The sequence below is a fragment of the Panthera onca genome, chromosome C2 (genome assembly GCF_046562875.1).
Source record: "Panthera onca isolate mPanOnc1 chromosome C2, mPanOnc1 haplotype 2, whole genome shotgun sequence".
Classification (NCBI taxonomy): domain Eukaryota; kingdom Metazoa; phylum Chordata; class Mammalia; order Carnivora; family Felidae; genus Panthera; species Panthera onca.
Window position 1 is genome coordinate 34,729,001 of NC_138347.1, and position 20,357 is coordinate 34,749,357.

General features: G+C 34.8%; 1 protein-coding gene across 1 annotated transcript in view; it reads right to left on the bottom strand.

The window, feature by feature from the left end:
- GBE1 (1,4-alpha-glucan branching enzyme 1) overlaps positions 1-20,357 on the bottom strand; it is a 267,734-nt gene that overhangs the window by 199,961 nt on the left and 47,416 nt on the right. Inside the window, exon 2 of the mRNA XM_078452902.2 lies at positions 14,013-14,182. Coding sequence (XP_078309028.1) covers positions 14,013-14,182 — 170 coding nt within the window. The remainder of the gene's footprint in view (positions 1-14,012; positions 14,183-20,357) is intronic.

Consider the following 20,357-nt stretch of genomic DNA (forward strand, 5'->3'; position numbering starts at 1 on the left):
CGGGACCTAGCTCCACATTGTCTCTGTGCTGACAGTGCAGAGCCTGCTTGGGATTCTCTCTCTCCCTTTTCTCTGCTCCTCCCCTATGCACACAAGCACTTTCTCTCTCAAAATAAATAACTAAACATTAAAAAAAAAAAAAAAAAAGTTCCATCTTCTTTTCCCTAAGAACCCAGACCCTTTTGTAAACCTTCAGCTTCTTAATGTTTAAGTTACTAGCCTTGTTCAGGGTTGTTGATATTAAGGATAGATCCAAGGAATAGAAGGAAGGGAGGGTGGGAAGGAGGGAAGAATGAAAAAAATGGAGGGAGGAGGGGAAGAAAGGAACAAAAGGAGGGACAGGGAAGGTGCAGGCAAGGCAGGAAGGAAGGGAAAAAGAAACCAATGCACAAAAAATGTTTTCTTCTTCTTTGAATGGAAATGTACATAATACACTCTTGTAGTTATTTAAAGAAGATGGGATTACTTAGAAGCAAATAAACTCAGAAATGTCTCTAGTGATTTGAGTTCCCTCTAAATCATATTAAGAGAACTCTGGGTAGCTATATCCTGGTGATTCTCCATTTCTCCATGCTAGGAACCACCTTAAGATCCTTCCGAATTTCTTAGACCTGCTCGAGGCCTTGGAGGCTGACGTTAGTAGATGGCAATTCCGAGACTCCCATGCACTCCAGCTGCAAGTTGGGACTGGCCAATGGAAGATCTTGGCATAAGAGAAATGAAGATATTTAACACCCACTCCACCCCTGCTTCATTCTGGCCATGGCTGCCTTTTCCCTGGCCACAGATCCCATGATCAGATGCCTCGTTTATGACTCCAGCTCTATGTTCCAGGAACCATCCCCTCCTTTCTCATACCTACGGCAAAAGAGCCAACAGCTTCCAATTCTAGTTGTTCCCTTAACCCTCACCAGCCTTCTGTAAGGAGCCCTTCATGAAACTCTCCAGTGACAACCGAACATACCATCTGTGTCCTGCTCTATGACTGATACAGAGGCTAAAATCTTGTGACTCTCCAGAAAAACTCTTAAATAGAAGCAAGTCTATGAATAACTACCACCTAGAGATGATGGCCTTGTTCACTGGAGCCAAGCACACTTATCAGTCAACTGAGATAGCAAGAATAAAGAAAGCAAATTACAGTAGCCTGGGTTAAAAACAAACACGCAAACTTCTATAATGTGCCCAGAGTTGTGAATCTGCACATAGTTCATTCACCTCAGTCCTGATCAAGCTCTGTTGTCACTTATTTCCCCCTAATTAGGATGAATATATTTAATAAACTTCTTCATATATCCATCCATAAAGCAATGTCTAGATTAAGCATGTATGTACCCAGCATGTCTGTTTCATGTGGTAAATATATCAGATGTATTACACTGATATATGTATTTATATATATGATATATATATATAAATGATATATAAATAAATGATATATATATATATATACATATATATATGATATATATATATATCAGTATATATACATGTAACAGTATAAAAATATCTGTTTATCATATAGGCATAATTCATTTACATTTTTAATGAGTAATGTTTAATTACATGGACATGGTTACTCATATAACAATAGCCTTTTAAAAATATCTTCCTAAATGTTGCATTATTATTTTTACAGAAACAATTAAAGCACTAAGTGTTTAGTGATACCTCTGTAGGCTAATTCAGAAGTTAAAAACTAATGAACGTTTCTTAAATTATAGTAAATATTGTTCATTGCAGAGCCAAGTAAAAAATTGGATTAAAGGCTTGCCCACAGTCCCATAACATGACCATGTAGGACTCTTGTTAGTCTGTCTGGCCTGCCGTAACAGGTGGCTTAAACAACAGACCTTTATATCTCATAGTTGTGAAGTCTGAGAAGTTTAGAATCAAAGTGACAGAAGAGGTGGCTCCCAGTGAGGGCCCTCTTCCTGGCTTGTAGACTGCCTTCTCACTGTGTCTTCACATGGGACAAAGTGAGAAAGAGTGCTCTGGTCTCTCTTCCTCTTATTTTAAGGGCACTAATCCCATCATTGGGTCCCCATGACCTCATCTAAATCTAATTACTTCTTAGAGACCTCACCTTCAAACACCATCATACTGGGGGTTAGGGCTTCAACACATATTTTGAGGGTGGTGGGGGAGACACAAACATTCAATCCTTAACAGCCACCTAAAGAAGACTCTTTCCAGCATCATGTTTAAATTGAGACTTAATTTTATTTTCTTCTGCTGAAAGCCTTGTTTCATATCCTAAAATTTTCTAACTTTCCAGATGGTTTCTCCATTCTACCATTTTCCTCCCAGGGAACCTCCTCCCAGGAAACATCATGGGGTCTTCTTCACCTGGTCCCTTGCTAATTGTCTATTTAATGACAACTTCTCTTTCCACTTTACTCTTTGCTAAACCTGAGACACTTGTTCCTGCATACCATGTCTTCCTCTTTCTTGATTCATTCCCTCATTTAGTGGGTATCCATACATAATTTCCTAAGGAAGAATGCTTTGAAGATAAACTTTCTGTATCTCTACATATCTGCGAATGCCTCAGCTCTGCCTAGGTATCCAGCTGCAAGTTGGGAGTGGCCAATGGAAGATGCTGGCATAAGAGAAATGAAGATATTTCACACCCACTCTACCCTTGCTTCATTCTGGCTGTGGCTGCCTTTCTCTCTGGCCACAGATCCTGTCATCAGACTCCTCGTTTATGACTCCAGCTCTATGTTCCAGGAACCATCCCCTCCTTTCTCATACCTACACCAAAAGAGCCAACAGCTTCCCATTCTAGTTGTCCCCTTAACCCTCACCAGCCTTCTGTAAAGAGCCCTTCAATAAACTCTCTCCAGTGACAACCAAATTTCCTCCACCCCAGCAATCTGAAATAATTGTTTCATTGTTCCTTACCTTCCACTGTAAGTGACATGCCCATCTGATTCTTTCCTAGGTGACATGTGTTTATCCCTCCTTCTAGAAAATTTTCCTAAATAAAGAATATATAGGTCACTGCTTTTAGGGTGCACATTGCCTACTATGTGCTAGGAAAAGAGAATATATCTGTGACTTCCCCATGAAGATAGAAGGGAAGAGATGAAAAGGAAGAATATAAGATATTACAACAGCCACTAGCATATAAATAATACAAATCCTCAAAAAAGGAGGGCAATGCATCATCAACATTAAACTCTACCCTAAGACTGTGACCCAGAAGATCTGTTATTTACCATGGAATCTTCATTTTACCAACATCCAGGTTACTCTGCTTCAAGTGATATATGGACCACTTACTCAGAAAACTTGTTTGAGACTTAACAAAGCATGATGAAGATGAAATTGATCTCTAGTAGAGGAAACATCAAAATCCTGTTTAAAATAAAGCAAAACTGGGGTGACTGGGTGGCTCAGTTGGTTAAGTGTCTGACTTCAGCTCAGGGCATGATCTCAGGGTTCATGAGTCCGAGCTCCACATTGGGCTCTGTGCTGAAAGGGTGGAGCCTGCAGCCTGCTTCAGATTCTATCTCCTTCTTTCTCTGCCCCTCCCCTGCTTGTGCTCTCTGTCTCTCAAAAATAAATAAATATTTAAAAATGTGAAAAAAATAAAATAAAGCATAATGATTTTGCTACAATACAGAGAAAGAATATAATAATATATCTCATTGCTGAGCTTTTTAGAACTTTGAATAAAATAACTGAAATTCTGTAATACATATCTCTTTATCACAAAAAAGACTTAAAAATTCACAAAGTTGGTAAACCTAACTTTTTAAAGAAAATGTTTATTTTTGAGAGAGAGACAAGGAACATGAACAGAGGAGGGGCAGAAAGGGAAGGAAACAGAGGATCCTAAGTGGGCTCCATGCTGACAGCAAAGAGCACAATGCAGGTCTTAAACTCATGAATTGTGAGATCATGACCTGAGCCAAAGTCAGGGCTACTCAGGCGCCCTGGTAAACTTAACTTTCAAAAAAAATTATTGAAAATACTTGAACAGAAACAAAGCCATTGTACTGAACCATGGGGTGCTTTAAAATATCTAATATACAATGTGAAAAGCGTACTGTATATTTGTGTAATTCAGCAGGCCTAATGGAAGAGAAACATTATTCTAGCAATGAGAGGCCAGAGTGGAAACCAAGCTACCGATTTCCAACAAAGAACCTTAATACAGGGAACTGGTTACACAGGAGGTCAAAGAACTAAGAATTCAAATGGAGATTAGCAATAACAGGAATCTGGTAACAGCCCTAAGGGAGAGGCAGGATTACTGGAACTCAGAAGCCAGGGCCATCCAACAAAAGGTGGCAATAAGGCAACCCTGCCTGGCAGGAGCTGAGCTCAGGACAGAAAATCAACAAGAGCTACAAGGCATACCTGCTGCATGAGAAACATCCAGCCTCACTTTAGATAGATAGAAGGGTAGGCAAGGGATTGGTGGGGGGGGCGGGGGGGGGGCATTCCTTGGCTTCTCCCTCCTCCCACCCTCAAGCTATCCATTAGTATCTCCCATCAAGCCAACTCAAGAGAAGCAGAGGCCAAGGGAGCTGGGGAAATGTGGTGCAGAGCAGGGTGGGGGAAAGAATCTTCGGGCAAATAATCAAGGCACAGTAAAATATCTGAATTTGGTAAGAACATCAATAACCAAGGCAACTCAAGAGAATTGAAAGCACATATTCATATATAATCTTGTACTCAAATGTTCATAAAAGCATATTCACAATAGCTAAAAAGTAGAAACCACCCAATGTTCTGCCAGTAAGGAATGGATAAATAAAACATGGTGCATCTATACGGTAGAATATTATCCAGCCACAAAAAGGAATAAAGGACTGTTACGTGCTACAAAATTAATGATCCTTGAAATCATTATGCTAAGTAAAAGAAGGTGGAAAGAAAAGGCTACATGTTGCATGATTCAATTTATAGGAAATGTCTGACACAGGCAAATCCACAGAGGCAGGAAAGAGATTAGGTAGTTGCCAGAGAACACAGGCGTAAAAGCATTTGGGACTAACTGCTAACAGTTAGATGTTTCTGTTCAGTAGGATAGAAATGTTCTGGAATCAGACAGTGATAATAGTTGCACAACCTAAAAGGTACACCAAAACCACTGAGGTGTTTACTTTGAAATGGTAAATTTTATGATATGTGAATTATAGCTCAACTTTTAAAATGTTAAAAAAAGAAAGAAAATAACTAAGAAGTGGGAGTATGTAATAAGCCTACAAAATTTCAGCCAAAAGTCATTTAGTCTCCTTCGTTGTTGGGCAGTGGCATTGCACAACTGTATTACTATCCAAGGGCATTGACATTTGCTGAGAAAATGTGGTATTTTCAGGTTCCTAATTTCATAATGCATCTGAGGTGCTTCTCCCACTGATTTATAAGCAACTAAGATGGCTAAGTGACTTTTTCAGGAACGCATGATGAAAGGTGGGTCTCTGTCAGTCAAAATTAAAATTAGTAAGGGCGCCTGGGTGACTCAGTTGGTTAAGCTGCTGACTTTGGCTCAGGTCATGATCTCATGGTTCATGAATTCGAGCCCCACATAGGGCTCTATGCTGACAGCTTGGAGCCTGGAGCCTGCTTCGGATTCTGTGTCTCCCTCTCTCTCTAACCTTCACCCGCTAGTGTTTGGTGTCTCTTTCTCTCTCTCTCTCTCTCTCTCTCTCTCTCTCTCTCTCTCTCTCAAAAATAAACATTATTTTTTTTTAATTAAAATTAATATTTTCAGTTTCACATGAAGGACTGCCAAGCAAAGTTTTCCTTGTTAATTTTTTTTAAGATCTATAATACAATTTGAATATAAAATGAATAGTTTAGTTGTGATCAAGAGGCAGAGATGTTGATAGATGTTATCATCGGTCGCACTTGGGGCCACATGTGACTGTTTAAAAAACAAAACAACACTTCTTTAAGGAAATATCTAACTTGATAAAAGAATAATATTAATTATGTCCCTTCCTTTTATGTAAGTGGTGAGTTTAATAAAGTCACATTAATGGATAAAATTATAAAAATTTCAAAAGACAAACACTGAAGAACAATCATAAACCAAGTAATCTTACAAACATTAACTGTAAGGGAAATACCAAAACTGAAACCTAACAAAAAGTATTGTATAACCCAAACAGCATAAATTTTTAACAGGATATTTATGAAAAAGCAAAACGAGGCTAGAAAATTATCATTTATGTCACAGAGTTCAACATCTACCTTCTAGCATTAAGGTCTCTAACAGTATTTTCCTAAAATCCCAGGAGGTAAGGATGCTTCCCTATAAAAATAATCACATTAGACATTATAGCAAAGCTCTCTGATCCAGCACAACTGGGGCAAAAGTTGGTACATATTTTGAAAATATTGGTTAAATCAGAGAATAAAATATGTATATGCATATGTATACACACACATACACACAAACAGTAAAATTTTTGTTTTAACTTAAAATAGAAATATAAATATTCACCCATATTCTGATGTAAGATTAAAGGCATATCTTCTTAGGTCCTCTGATTAGGATTCTGTAGTATCTTTCTTAAATGAACCTACACCTACAATGCAACATTTATATTTCCAATTCCCTTTGGATCATAATGGAAAGAAAGCTAAAAGGTACACACAGAGTAATCTGCATATGAAATTGTTAGATTTATATCATTTTCTCACAGTTCACTTGCGCATACTTAATTCAAAATCATTTTTTTCCAACTTGTCCTTGCTGAGATTTTCCCAATACTTAATAATTTTCTTTGCTGTCACACTTACAGTTCATCACTTTATATAATGTTATATTGCAGAATTATAATGAGAAGAATTGGCATTCACAGGATTTGAATGGGGTGGGAAACTGGCTCGCTAACAAGCACTCAAGGTAACTGGCAGCAGAACTGCATACATGTATAGACTACAGTTTACTATCCATGCATGCTCACTATCCTGGGGAAAGTTGTCATTATCATTTACAGTGAGCCTGTCAAGCAGAAGTAAATTCAGTGTGTTTGGTAAGTGGACATCAGCTAAGTAAACCTCTACTCCATGTAAACGGAACAATCTATCCATGAAAACAGATAAAAGGGGTGAGAGTATCAACATCAGGTTGGAAAGCTAGAGAAATTCTTGACAACTTCCTACCAAAAGCCTTGACTGATTAGTTATTTTAAGTTTAGATATGTCAAAGAGGCCATGTCTCACCATGGTGCTGAATTGGCTAATAGTCCTAAAGCCTTCCACCTCTACCTCATAGTTGCCACCCTTTTGCCAAAATAAACAATATCAAGAGTCCTCAGACCAGAAATTTTCTTTTTAAAAACATCACAAATCTCTAATAAGCCAAACTTAGGAGAAGCCACATAACAAAAATGCACTCACAGAGAACCCCTTGAAGTTCCACTTGAATCCAGAGGTCAGTAGAGATTCCAGAAAAAAACCTTCTCAACAATCAATGTAGACAAGCCAACTCTACTCTGCTCCAACCGCCCCCCCCAAAAAAAAGAGAGCCTTTATGATAACTAGAATATCAAAGAATCTGTAAAATTCTGTAAAATTTACACTTTATGTGTTTGTTTGTTTGTTTGTTTGCCATGGGGTCATTCATACTATTATTCCCAAATTTTCATGAGCTTCCATCAGTAAAAGAGGATTCTGCTTCCATGCCCTATTGACATAAGGCTGGGCCAAATTATTTAGTTAATGAAATGGAAGTGCAAATCACATTTGTCACTTCTAAACTGAAGCTTTGAAAGCCATAACAGGTTTTCTCCATTGTACTTTCTCTCTGTCAGGAGTTCAGCATGTTCCACACAGGGGCTGCCCCATCACCCTTGATCCTGGGAAGAATTTGACCCTTGGGACTGAGCCACAACTGATAATTATAGCCTTTGTTGTTGCAAAGCATTAAGAGTGTTTTGTTGTTTTTTTTTTTTTTTTTGTAACATGCCACACTACAGTGAAAGCTAACATTTATTTGAAGGAAAAGAATACAAAGGAGGTTGACATCAGAACTATACCTTCTAACCATAAAAGGCTTCTACACCAATAAATAATCATGAATTTTCAGATGAGTGTTTCCCCAACTGTGATTATGTGAATCAGTGATTATGAATCAGTTACTTAAAATTTTTTTTTCAAATCTATTACAGACCAAATCTTATGTAAAATGTAATACAATGTATTATTAGAAAATCAAAAGAAGACTTTCAAAATTTATGGCCCAATTTTTGTATGACCATTATCAGATTCACCAGAAAAAAAAAAAAAAATTACTCAGTCAAACTGCTACTAAAATTTCTAAGTGCTTACAATCCCAATTTCTGGCAATATATCACTGAAAAAGAATTACAGTGCATGGAACCACACTGGCCCACACACTTTGAGTAGCAAACACTGTTTCAGAGCATGTGGAATTAAGAAATATAAAGGCTTTTTGTGATGACGTAAACTTCTGGGGAATTATATAACTGAAAACAAAATTATAGATAAATTTTGTCCAGGAAACAGGAAAAATTCTCCTTAATATCCTCCCTACTCTGTAAAAATATCTGTGGTTCCTTTTTTCTACAGGCATGAAAATCAGGGTTTTGTTTTTTTTTTGTTTTTTTTTTTTTTTAGTCTATCAGTGATAGACATTTAGGTTATTTGAAAAGTGCCTAGCTCCCAGACTTAGTAATTTTAAATGAAATGTTTTCAGTTATAGCAAATAGAATCCAATTATTTTATATTGACATATGTAGTTTACTACCTTTTTCTCTACTTATTATCATCTAGTGACTGGAAAGCACCTAGTTTTCTTCAATTATGTAGCAAGCTGCAATAAACCTGGTTTGGTTCCAAAACTCCAAGTATATTTTAAATCACATTTAATTTTCTAAAGAATGAATCTGTGCTGTATTGAAGATGATTCAAAGTTTTAGAAATTCATCTCGAACCTTTAAAGTAGTTTCTGGCTTGCCCAGAAATACTTTTTTGGGTGGTAAGACTCCAATCTTGATGAATGTCATTATACATCCACTGTCCTGGGCTGCTGCTGCAGCTGCTTAAAAAGCTAGTTTGTAAAAAATGACTGAAAGGAAGAGAAATGATTGTTTCATTTTCTCTCAAATAAAGAAAAATACGTGTAATATATTTAAAGTGAAGTTGCTTTCCAAGTTTTAAAAATGTGGATAGCAAAAGCTAAATCCGCCTTGGTTTGGGCAAAACAGAGACTAAGTCATTTGACTCTTGCAAGAGTCAACTACCATTTGAAATTAGTAGTAATTTGTTTAATAAGAAAAAAAAAGACCATTACAAATGGGAGAGGTTTTTTTCAGTCTCATCAATTAACATTTCTATTGCACTGAATAAGGTATAAAATGTTTTCACATTACAATCTAGTTAGTATCTACTGCAACCCAGTTTAAGCAGGTAAGACAAATATCATCACTTTATCCCCACTGAGCCAAAGGAAGAACCATGTTTCCAGAACTCAATTATAATTTCAAACTTTTTTTTCCTCCATACCAATTCTGGGCAATTTCTTTCTTAAAGATCATCTGTATTTGACTATTCTAAGTAGTTGTACCTAAAATATCGTCAAATCAGTTGGCAAAAAAATACACCAGAAAAACAAATTATTTACCAGCAATTTTTTGAGCAAGACCAGAAAAGGAACGTATAATGTGGTACATTTCTAAAATAATCAGAAGAGGAGAAAAATTCATCATAGTATTTTGATTACAGATATAACTTTTCATAATACGAATTTAAGTCTAGACATTAATTTTAAATTCTTCTGAAAAAATATCAAAAATGTCTAGTCATTCAGACAAAAACTAAATTAAAATTTTCCTTTTCAGGTCAATTTAACCATTAGTAGAAGTAAGGTTTTTGTTGCTGGTGTCTGATGATCTTTTTATTATGTTATCTTTGGGGGGTGAGAGAAGAGGTAGGTACAGAAAAGCAATGTTTTAAATTACATTTACACTTTGGTGATAAAAATAGAAACAAAATTTGTTACTTTTTAAATCTCTGACAATAGGTAAAGAAGCAATTGGATTTTTTTAAGGTGATATTTCAAGTACATATAAAGAAAGTTAAGCTGTGTTACATTACATGACAAAGTAAGGAACAGAATTCTAAAAAATGATCAGTGTTATTATGGTTAGAGATTAATTCTATAGGACCTTTTGAGTTTATTGCTTTTTAACCCATCACCTGATAAATAGAAGTACAGTCATGAATACGGTTAAATGATTTTAAGTGTTTTTAAATGTTTTTCAAAACATTTTAATATGATCAGCAAACTACCAAGAACATTTTAATTAATCTTCATATGCATTTTTTAATAAAAAAAAGATACTGTAACTATTTAGCTAATTAATATACATTTTCTTTTCCTTTTGGTTTAGTACAAATTTATATATTAGAAGACATAACAGTAAAATTATCTAACCTATTTTTGATCCTGAGAAAAAGCTCAAAGAAAAATGACTTTCTTCTTGCTCAACTCTCCAAAAGAAAGAAAGAAAATGTAAATAGGAAAAAAAAAATACATTGAATTCTTCATGTTAAAAAAAGGTATAGTTAGTTAAGTTATTTAAGGGTATATTTTCAGCTATGTTGTCATTATCATCAATATTCTGTGCTCTACACAGTCATATCAAATTAATGCTCACTACTCGCAGGCACATTTTTTTTCTCAAAGAAATATTCTTTAAGTGCATCATTAACCCCCAATTTTGGTTCTACTCTGAATTTTCCAACTTTCTTTAAAAAGTCAAAGCTCCTTAGTGAGAAAACGTTGAAATATCATGTATACAAAGACCCTGAGACTATAACTTTGGGCAGAAAAGCTATTCTTTCAAGTAGATAAGAAAATAGATCAGTCATTTAAATTTTCCCAGCATACTGTCTATTCCTATTTTCTTTTTTTTTAAGTTTCAAAAACATAAATATTAACATATATTATCATAAGAAAAGAGCAATAAAAATAAGTTTCCAAAAAAACTAAGTAATATATTACATAAAATGAAGAAAATCAATCTTGACAATTGAAAATAAGTTGAATTATTTGGGGTTTTGGCACTATGATCCTAAGAACAATGCGTATCAATGGTGTTATCTTTGATTCTATTCCTATTTTCAATCACAATTTCACTTATATCAGCTTTCCCATCTCTCCAGTAAAAATAAATGCTCATTGATTAAATCTGATGTTCTTTGCACTCTTCTTGAACACTAAATAAATAAATATTGTTTGATAAAAATAATTCACCAAATGCTATCCCAAGGATATGGAGAAATTTTAAATTATGTGATACACCTTCACAAAGGGTAGGGTTTTCAAAAATCAACTTGAATTGGAAAAAAAAAAAACAAAAAACTTAACAGGACATTTTTACATTAAAACAGGAAGTAGGTGATTTTTAGTTTTCTGTTTACAAAATGTTTTCTTAATTATTCAACTTTTAATATATAAGCATTAAATTCTAAATAAACTTAAAATACAATTCTCCAAATGCACATATGGTCCGACTATATTGGTAAGGAACAATTTCCAATAAATCAGCATTAGTCTTTATGATAGTTCCCAAAATCTAGTTTTCATATAGTTCCTTTCCCACGTTTTTGTATTTCCAAAATCTAATTAGTGGGTTTAATCATGAATATGTGGGGGGGGGGGGGGGTACTTGATGCAAGTGCCAGATTTTCACTGAGGTTCTTATAGTAGTTTTGGTATCTCTGTGTAAAAATTTAATTTTAACATTCTCAATCAATACTTCTCAATCTTATAAATGGCTGTAGAAAGAAGTAATGGAATAGAATGCCAAAAAGGGTCTTAACAATAAGTTAATATCTAAATGGTCTTTTAACAAAAACTACTAGTCAAGGCATTTTTATAGGGTAAAACCATGTTTGTATATAAGAAAAAAAAATTAAGGACTATTTTAACAATAATTTAACTGAGAGAGGTCTCTTATCTCCAAAATATATTGCATGATTATCGTTAGGCGAACAAAACTAAACTGAGTCAGCAGATCACAGGGTCTTTCTCAAAACTTTCCATGAAGTTCTCAATAACTCTCAAGAAACAGGCAGCTTATATTATATAATTTGGGGAACTACAAGTTCTTAAACCTGTGTTTTATGATAGAGGAGCCAGCTAGTAGACACATGTGGCTATTGAGCACTTGAAATAAGGTTGGTGCAAATGGAAAGCTGAACTTTAAATATTATTTAATTTTAACTACTTTATTAAATTAAAATTTTAAAGCTATTACTCAACTCAGTTACTAGAACTTTTAATTATGTTTGAAAAAACCTGGGTATGTATTCTTAAATTGAAAATTTTATTAAAGGGGCACCCGCAGGGCTCAGTCAGTCAAGCGTCCAATTTTGATTCAGGTAAAGATTAGTGGGTTTGAGCTCCGCATTGGGCTCACTGCTGTCAGTGCAGAGCCTGCTTCAGATCTTTGGTTCCCCTCTCTGTCTCAGCCCCTCTCCTCCCTCCCTCCCTCCCTCCCTCCCTCCCTCCCTCCCTCTCTCTCTCTCTCCCTCCCTCCCTCTCAAAATATAATTTTTTTAAAAAAAGTAAAGAAAATTTTATTAAGTCCAAATATAGATCAAATATTCCCAATGAAGAAATATCAGAGCTAAAAGAATACAGAAGAACAAAAATACCTCGTTAACAAACTTTATATTGATTATATTAAAATATTTTGATATATGGGGCTAAATAAAATTTATCATTATTAGAATTCATTCAGTTGTCCTTCTCTTACTTTTTTAATATAGCTCCTAAAAGTTCTGAATTACATAAGTGGCTTACATTATATTTCTATCAAACAGTACTACTTTAGACAACATATATAAAGCCAAAAGTTTTTAAAAGTCAGCTTCTTTAAAGTATAATTTACATGCAATAAATTCACTCTTTTATGAGTACAGGTCTATAAATTTTGACAAATGTATGCAGTCATGTAACAAGCAGTACAATTAGGACATAAAGTATTTTCATCACCCCCAAGAAGTACCTTTATGCTCCTCTGTACTAAGCTCACAACTCCTACCTCCAAACCCTGACAACTCTGTTTTCTGTCCCTATGGCTTTCCCATTTCTAGAATGTCATATAAACAGAATATATAACATGTAGAGTTTTGAATCTGGTAAAATCAAGTTTTAAATACTCCAGCACTCACACGGAATTAAAGGATGATTATCATTCTGATACTTCCTTATATTAGGAACATTTTGCCAAGGCCTATTTTTCGTTATTCCACTTCCAGAACTGAGCTTTCTTTCTTGTCATTAATACAGTGATTTATTTATACTGCTAGAATAAAAGTGAAGAAATTGTATTATACTTATTTACATATAGGTCCCTCCTCCCACTAGACTGTAAACCAGAAGCCTGACTTCTAGCCCAGCTACGCTTTCCATAGGGTTAACTGTCTAATGAAATTAACAGCACAAATAATAAGGTTGAGAGGTATTTGTTAATTAAAACAAAAAACAAAAAAAAACTGAGAGTGTATTATAAAAAAAAAGAAACCAAAAGGAATTCAGTGATGAAGTTAGCCCTCTATATTAGATGTCTACTTTTATTGAGGTCTCAAAAAAAGAATATTGGGCTCTAGAGGATCCAAGAACTACAATGCCAGCTAACCAGGTGCAAATGCTAGTGGAGATTTAACTTACACCACTATTTTTACCCAGATTGCTATTGATTTTGTGAGGGCTTGTTAACAAAGTTGAATAAATTTGGAGCAGTCTGCCTAGTACTGTTTTTTTCATAAACTCTGTTACTTCTGGTACATGATTTTCCAGAACATAAAAGTTTTTCAGAAACACATGGATTACATTACAGCAGAGATACCAGCACCACGTGGAAGCGAAGATTCCACAAAGTCTGTGGTTCTATCTGAAGATACTTTTAATCATTAACTTTCATAGAGTTAAACATATGAACTAGAACAAATCTGTTTCAAGTAAATAAATAAAATAGTACAACTGACTTTAAATCTTTCGAAACACTTACTGAAGTCTCCAGTGAGAAAAACTCCTTCTGCTCCTGGGGCCCATTCTTTGCAGTACAAACCACCATCAGCACATCTGTGGACACCAAACGATTCATAACCTCTGGAAAACTTATCAATACCACCTTCGTTCTCTCCGATGTTGTTCAAAGTCTCATTAAACTTCTTATACCTTTAAAGAAGTGCAAAAGAAGGAAGTTAGAAAATAAAATTGTCTTCCAAGAAAGCTACAATAATTAAGCAAATGTGTTACTCTTATTCAGAAAAAGATTTAAAAAAAAGATATTAAAGAGGAATAACGTGAATAATTTCACTTATTGGTAGCAGTTACCTCAGAGGATAAAATCATTCTTATCTGAAATAAAATGAACGAATCTCACATTTTTGAAATAATTTCATGTATTTTGGTATAAGAGAGAAAATATGACTCTATATTCCATGAAATTTTAAAATCAACATTATAGCAACTTCTACGTCGAAAGAGGATAATGAAGGAAGATCCTTATACGTCTCTCTTCTAACGCCTAAGAAAATAAAAGTAGTCAAAAGCCAGCAAGATAAATAAAATGACCTTCCAGTAGGGTTTGGCACCCTTTTCCTGTTAAGGGGTAGATAGCAAATTGGTCCATTTTGCAATCACTTAACCATCTCTCTGAAGCATGAAAATTGCCGCAGACAATATGTAAATGAATGGGTATGGTGGTGCCAATAACATGTTATTTGTCAAGCAGTTATTGGCCAAATTTAGCCTGTGGGCTGTAGTTTGCTGAGCTCTGCCCTATAGTAACTAAGCATGGAAAGAACATACTACATCAGGTCAAACTGTAAAAGCTAGTGGCCACATGAAGAAACCGAACATTCCTTCCCAAGCAGGACCAAGAAGAGTACATGCTGGTTCCTGACTCTCTCCCAGGTCCCAAGCCCATAAAGCTATACCAAAAACATGCTGTTATCTTCACTAACACCAACAAACCTAGGGAGAAGCTGGGACAAAACAGGTAAAACTGGAGAAGTGAAACATGTGGTAGGTACTTTCTGTCCGAAGTGAAGTCTCCAGAACAACGAACTGAGCAATTAATAAGCTTCTCTGCACTTCCCCAGACCCTGAGGGGTGAGCAATAGAACCCCAGGAGGACGGCATGAATCCAGGTAGGGGATACACAAGGAATATACAGCATGAGAAGCTGATTAATAAAGGACACTCCAAGTGAGCTGAACAGAAAATGCATCTTTCCAAAGATTTGGAAATTCTTACAAGTATTTCACACTGTATTTCAATTTTAATTAAAAGTGAACTGAAAAAAAAAAAAGAGAGAGAGAGAGGGAGAGATGGGGATTATATGATGAAACAATAGAATGAGAATAAAATGAGACTGTAGAGACCTAATGAAACAAAATAAGGAACAAAATCTATCATTGGAAAATAATCAGAATTGGTAAGAACCAAAATGCACACACGGTAAAAATGCAAATTATTCAATGAGTAACTAATTGGAAATTTATATAATTAAATAGAGAAGAAGACAAAGAAATGGAATAAATTAAAGACAAGCTAAGAGATACACAAAATCAACAAAAAATGATCTAAAGAAGGATAGCTAGTATAAGGACTCTGAAGAACAAAACCAAATAAAATGGATGCAAAAAATATAAAGCTGGAAAATTTTTCCTTAAGAATTAAATCTGCGTATCAAAAAGAGCATACTGTGTTTTAAGAAAAATTTGGAAAAAAAGCACACAAACACAAGTGCAACATCTCCCAATTTAAGCTATTGAAATTCAAAGGATAAACAAACAACTCTTCAGACAACCAGCTACAAAAAAGGAAGCAGAGGGAGGTTTTGGGTTTTGTTTCCTTCTATTTTGTTTTTTCCAAAGGAACATTACATTAAAGAGCAGAAGATAATGCCAAGCCCACACATTTCAGGGAAGGAAAGGGAGTAACCTAAGGGTATTATAGGAGGCAAGTTCCTACTCACACCTAAGGAATTCTTTAAGTAGTGTCAAATTAAAAACTAATCTTAAATTTATGACACTAACGAACTATGGTTGAAGGAGGAAACAAAAACAAAACTAGGCAATTAAAAGATTAAACACACACACACAGAGGAATTAACTGTCATTGCAGCAGTGTTGCTGAACCGAGTCAGTAAATACAGAACGATGGCAAGGCGATTGTGCAAATGTGTGAATGTGATAACAAAAAAAAGAATCTCAAGGGATAAAATAAGTTTTATTATAAAAACAAAAAAACAAAAACAAAAAAAACAAAAACAAAATGAGTGAAAAGAAAATGGAAGAAAATACAGGAGTAGTCGGACCCCCATTTTAAAAGAGTAATTGATCACTAAAATTAAGGTTGTCTTCATTATAATTTTTAATCTCTTTTTAAAAAGATTTTTAATGTTTATTTATTTTTAAGAAAGAGAGAGACAGAGTGTGAGCAGGGAAAGGGCAGAGAGAGAGGGAGACACAGAATCCATAGCAGGCTCCAGGCTCTGAGCTGTCAGCACAGAGTCGGATGCGGGCCTCAAACCCAGACCCCAAGATCACGACCTGCGCTAAAGTCAGATGCTTACCCGATTGAAGCACCCTGCCACCCACTGGCCACTCTTTATTTTTATTCAAGTATAATTAACACACAGTGTTATACTAGCTTCAAATGTGTAATACAATCATTCAACAATTCTATACATTACTCCGTGTCCATCACAATAAGTGTACTCTTAAACCCCTTTACTTTACCCATTCCCCGCAACTACCTCTCTGGCAGCCACCAGTTTTTCTCTATATTTAAGAGTCTTTTTATTTGTCTCTTTTCTTCTTTATTCATGTGTTTCTTAAATTCCACATAGGAGTAAAATCATATGGCATTTGTCTTTCCCCGACTCACTTATTTCACTTAGCATTCTAGGTCTCTCCATGTTGTTACAAATGGCAAGATCTCACTCTTTTGTACGGCTGAGTCATGTAATATATATATACATATATATGCATAAATGTGTGTGTGTGTGTGTATATACATACATAAAATGATATACATATATCACTTTTTATGTATCCACTCAACTATCAAAGGACATTTGGGTTGGATCCAGACCTTGGCTTTTGTAAATAATGCTGTAATAAACATAGGGGTGCATATATCTTTTTGAATTAGTGTTTTCATTTCCCTTGGGTAAATAGCCAGTGGTAGAATTACTGGGTCATATGTAACCCTACTTTTAATTTTTTTGGGGAAAACTCCATACTGTTTTCCACAGTGGCTGCACCAGCTGCATTCCCACCAAAAGTGTATGAAGGTTTCTTTTTCTCCACCCCTCACCAACACCTGTTCTTTCTTGTTTTTTGTTTTTAGCCATTCTAACAGGTATGAGCCTTTCTGACAGGTATGACAGGTATCTTATTGAGGTTATGTTTTTCATTTCCCTGAAAAGTGATGCTGAGCATCTTTTCATGTGTTTGTTGGCTATCTGTATGCCATCTTTGGAAAAATGTCCATCCAGGTCCTCCACCTGTTTTTAAATTGCATTTATTTCTTCAGTGTTAAATTGTAGAAGTTCTGCATATATTTTGGTTATTAACCCCTTATCAAATATATCATTTGAAATTCTCTTCTCCAACTCAGGAGGGTTGCCTTATTGTTTTGTTGATGGTTTCCTCTGTTGTGCAAAAGGCTTCTATTTTGGTATAGTCCCAATAGTTTAATTAGGTTTTTGTTACCCTTGCCTGAGAAGACAATATTTAGAAAAATGTTTCCATAGCCAATGTCAAAGAAATTACTGCCTATGCTTTCTTCTAGAAATTTAAGGTTTTAGGTCTCACATTTAAGCCTTTAATCCATTTTGAATTTATTTTTGTGTATGCTATAGAAAAGTGGTCCAATTTGATTATTTTGAATGTAGCTGCCCAGTTTTCCCAACACCATTTGTTGAAGAGACTTTTTCCTACCTACTGTATATTCTTGCCTCCCTTGTCATAGATTAATTGACAGTAAAAGTGTGGCTTTACTTCTGGGCTCTGTATACTGTTCCACTGATCTGTGTCTATTTTTGTGTCAGCACCATACTGTTTTGATTACTACAGTTTTATCTTGAAATCTGGGATTGTGAAACCTCCAGTTTTGTTTTCCTTTTTCAGGACTGCTTTGGCTATTTGGAGTATTTGTGGTTTATACAAATTTTAGGATTATTTGTTCTAGTTCTGTGAAAAACGTTGTTGGTATTTTCACCAACAACATCTTGGAATGTTGTTTCACCAACAACATTGGATGTTTTCACCAACAACATCTTGGGATCAGGGATTGCATCTGTAGATTGCTTTGGATAGTACAGACATTTGAACACTACTGGTTCTCCCAATCCATCAGCACAGAATATCTTTCCATTTTTTTCTGTCACCTTCAATTTGTTTCATCAATGTTTTATAGTTTTCAGAGTACAGGTTTTCACCTCCTTGGTTACATTTATCCTTTAGGTATTTTCTTTTCTTTTCTTTTTTTTCTGGTACAACTGTAAATAATTTAATCCCTTTGTTGGCCTCAGATGTGAACTCCAGAAAATAACATTTTTGAGTATAAAGACATTGTATATAAATTTCACCCCTTTCTTTCATTTCACTTCAGTTTGTTTCAAATAATTTAACTTAAATTTAACATATGTTTTTCTCATGTTTCATTATATTATTTCTAGCTATCAAGATATTTCTGTTCTCCTACATACACATAAGCATATAAAAATATCAGGAATAATGGTCTCCAAATATTAGTGACAACTTTTTTCACATGGTTTCTTTTTACTTTCTCCCTTGCATTGTTCCAATCGTTTATAACAAATGAGCAACATTTAAATAAAAACAAATGAATTTTTTTTCTGAAACTCTATAATCTTTACATCATTAAAACATCTACATAATTCTATATAATATTCCTTAGGAATTTTACTTGCATGTACAACTATGTTTATAAAATTGTGGGAATTGAAATTATTTGAAATAGATATATGGAACAAAATCAAGTCCCTGAAATAGCCTTTGGGATATGTAGAAATTAAACATCTAATGAAAGAGTATTTCAAACCAGTAATGAAAGGATCTCTTATCTAATAAAATATTGGAACCTATAATCATTTTTAAAAAGAGGATCTCTGAAACCAAAATAACTTCAAGAGAAATCATGGTTATAAACATTAAATTAAAAACAAATAATACCAGTAGTTCAGAGAAAAAATTACAAATGTCCCAATAAACATATGAAAAGATGTTCAAATTCATACATAACTAAAGAAGTACAAATCCTGACTTAAAAATTGTACTTTCTACCTAAAAAAAAAAAAATCAGTAAACATGATAGTCTGTGTGAACAGAGTACAGTGCAGAAAAACATTCTCAAATATGGTTTGGTGGGATATAAATTAGAGAACTATATGGCATCACCTATGAAAATTTCAAAATCACTGAGTAATTCCAGTTTTATGAATTTACCCTATGGATAAATAGAACAAGGAAGCAATGACATCTATGGTGTACAATGATGATAATTATAGCACTATTTATGACACAAAACCATGGAAAATACCCTACCAGATCAACAATTGGGAGACTAGTTGAATAAATTGTGGGACTTCCAAACAAAAAATTACACAAGAGTTATAAAGAAGAATGAGGTAGAGAGAAATGGGCTGATAGGCAAAGGTGCCAAAAATGTACTGTTTAGGGAAAGAAGTTATAGAACGATATTCTGAAACGCAGTTATTTGCATAAAGAAAATATAGATCTAGCTACAGGGCCTGTTCCTCAGCTCCAGGGGTTGGGGAGAGGCCGTAAGCCTTCCTAACACTACCACAGTAACTACATTTGCCTCAATGACAGAAGTATGCCACATAATCTGATCAGTGGACTGAAGTGGCCTATAGGAGTGGTAGGTGTGGGTGGAATATTTTATATATGACCCCAAATTATATTGTTAACTGAAGTAAATTTGACACAATATTACATTAGTTTCAGGCATACAACGTAGCAATCAGACAGGTCTATGTCATACTATGCTTACCATAAATGTAGCTATCATCTGTCACCATAAAACACTATTGCAATACCACTGACTATATTGCTTATGCTGTAACTTTTATTCCATAACTGGAAGCCTGTACTTCTCACTCCCCTCCATCCATTTTTCTCATCCTACTACTCCTCTCTCCTCTGGCAACCACCAGTTTGTTCTCTGGATTTATGTGTCTGTTTCTGCTTTTTGTTTGTGCATTTGTTTTTTAGCTTCCACATATAAATGAAATCATATGGTATTTGTCTTTTTCTGACTTATTTCACTTAGCTAATACCCTGTAGGTCTA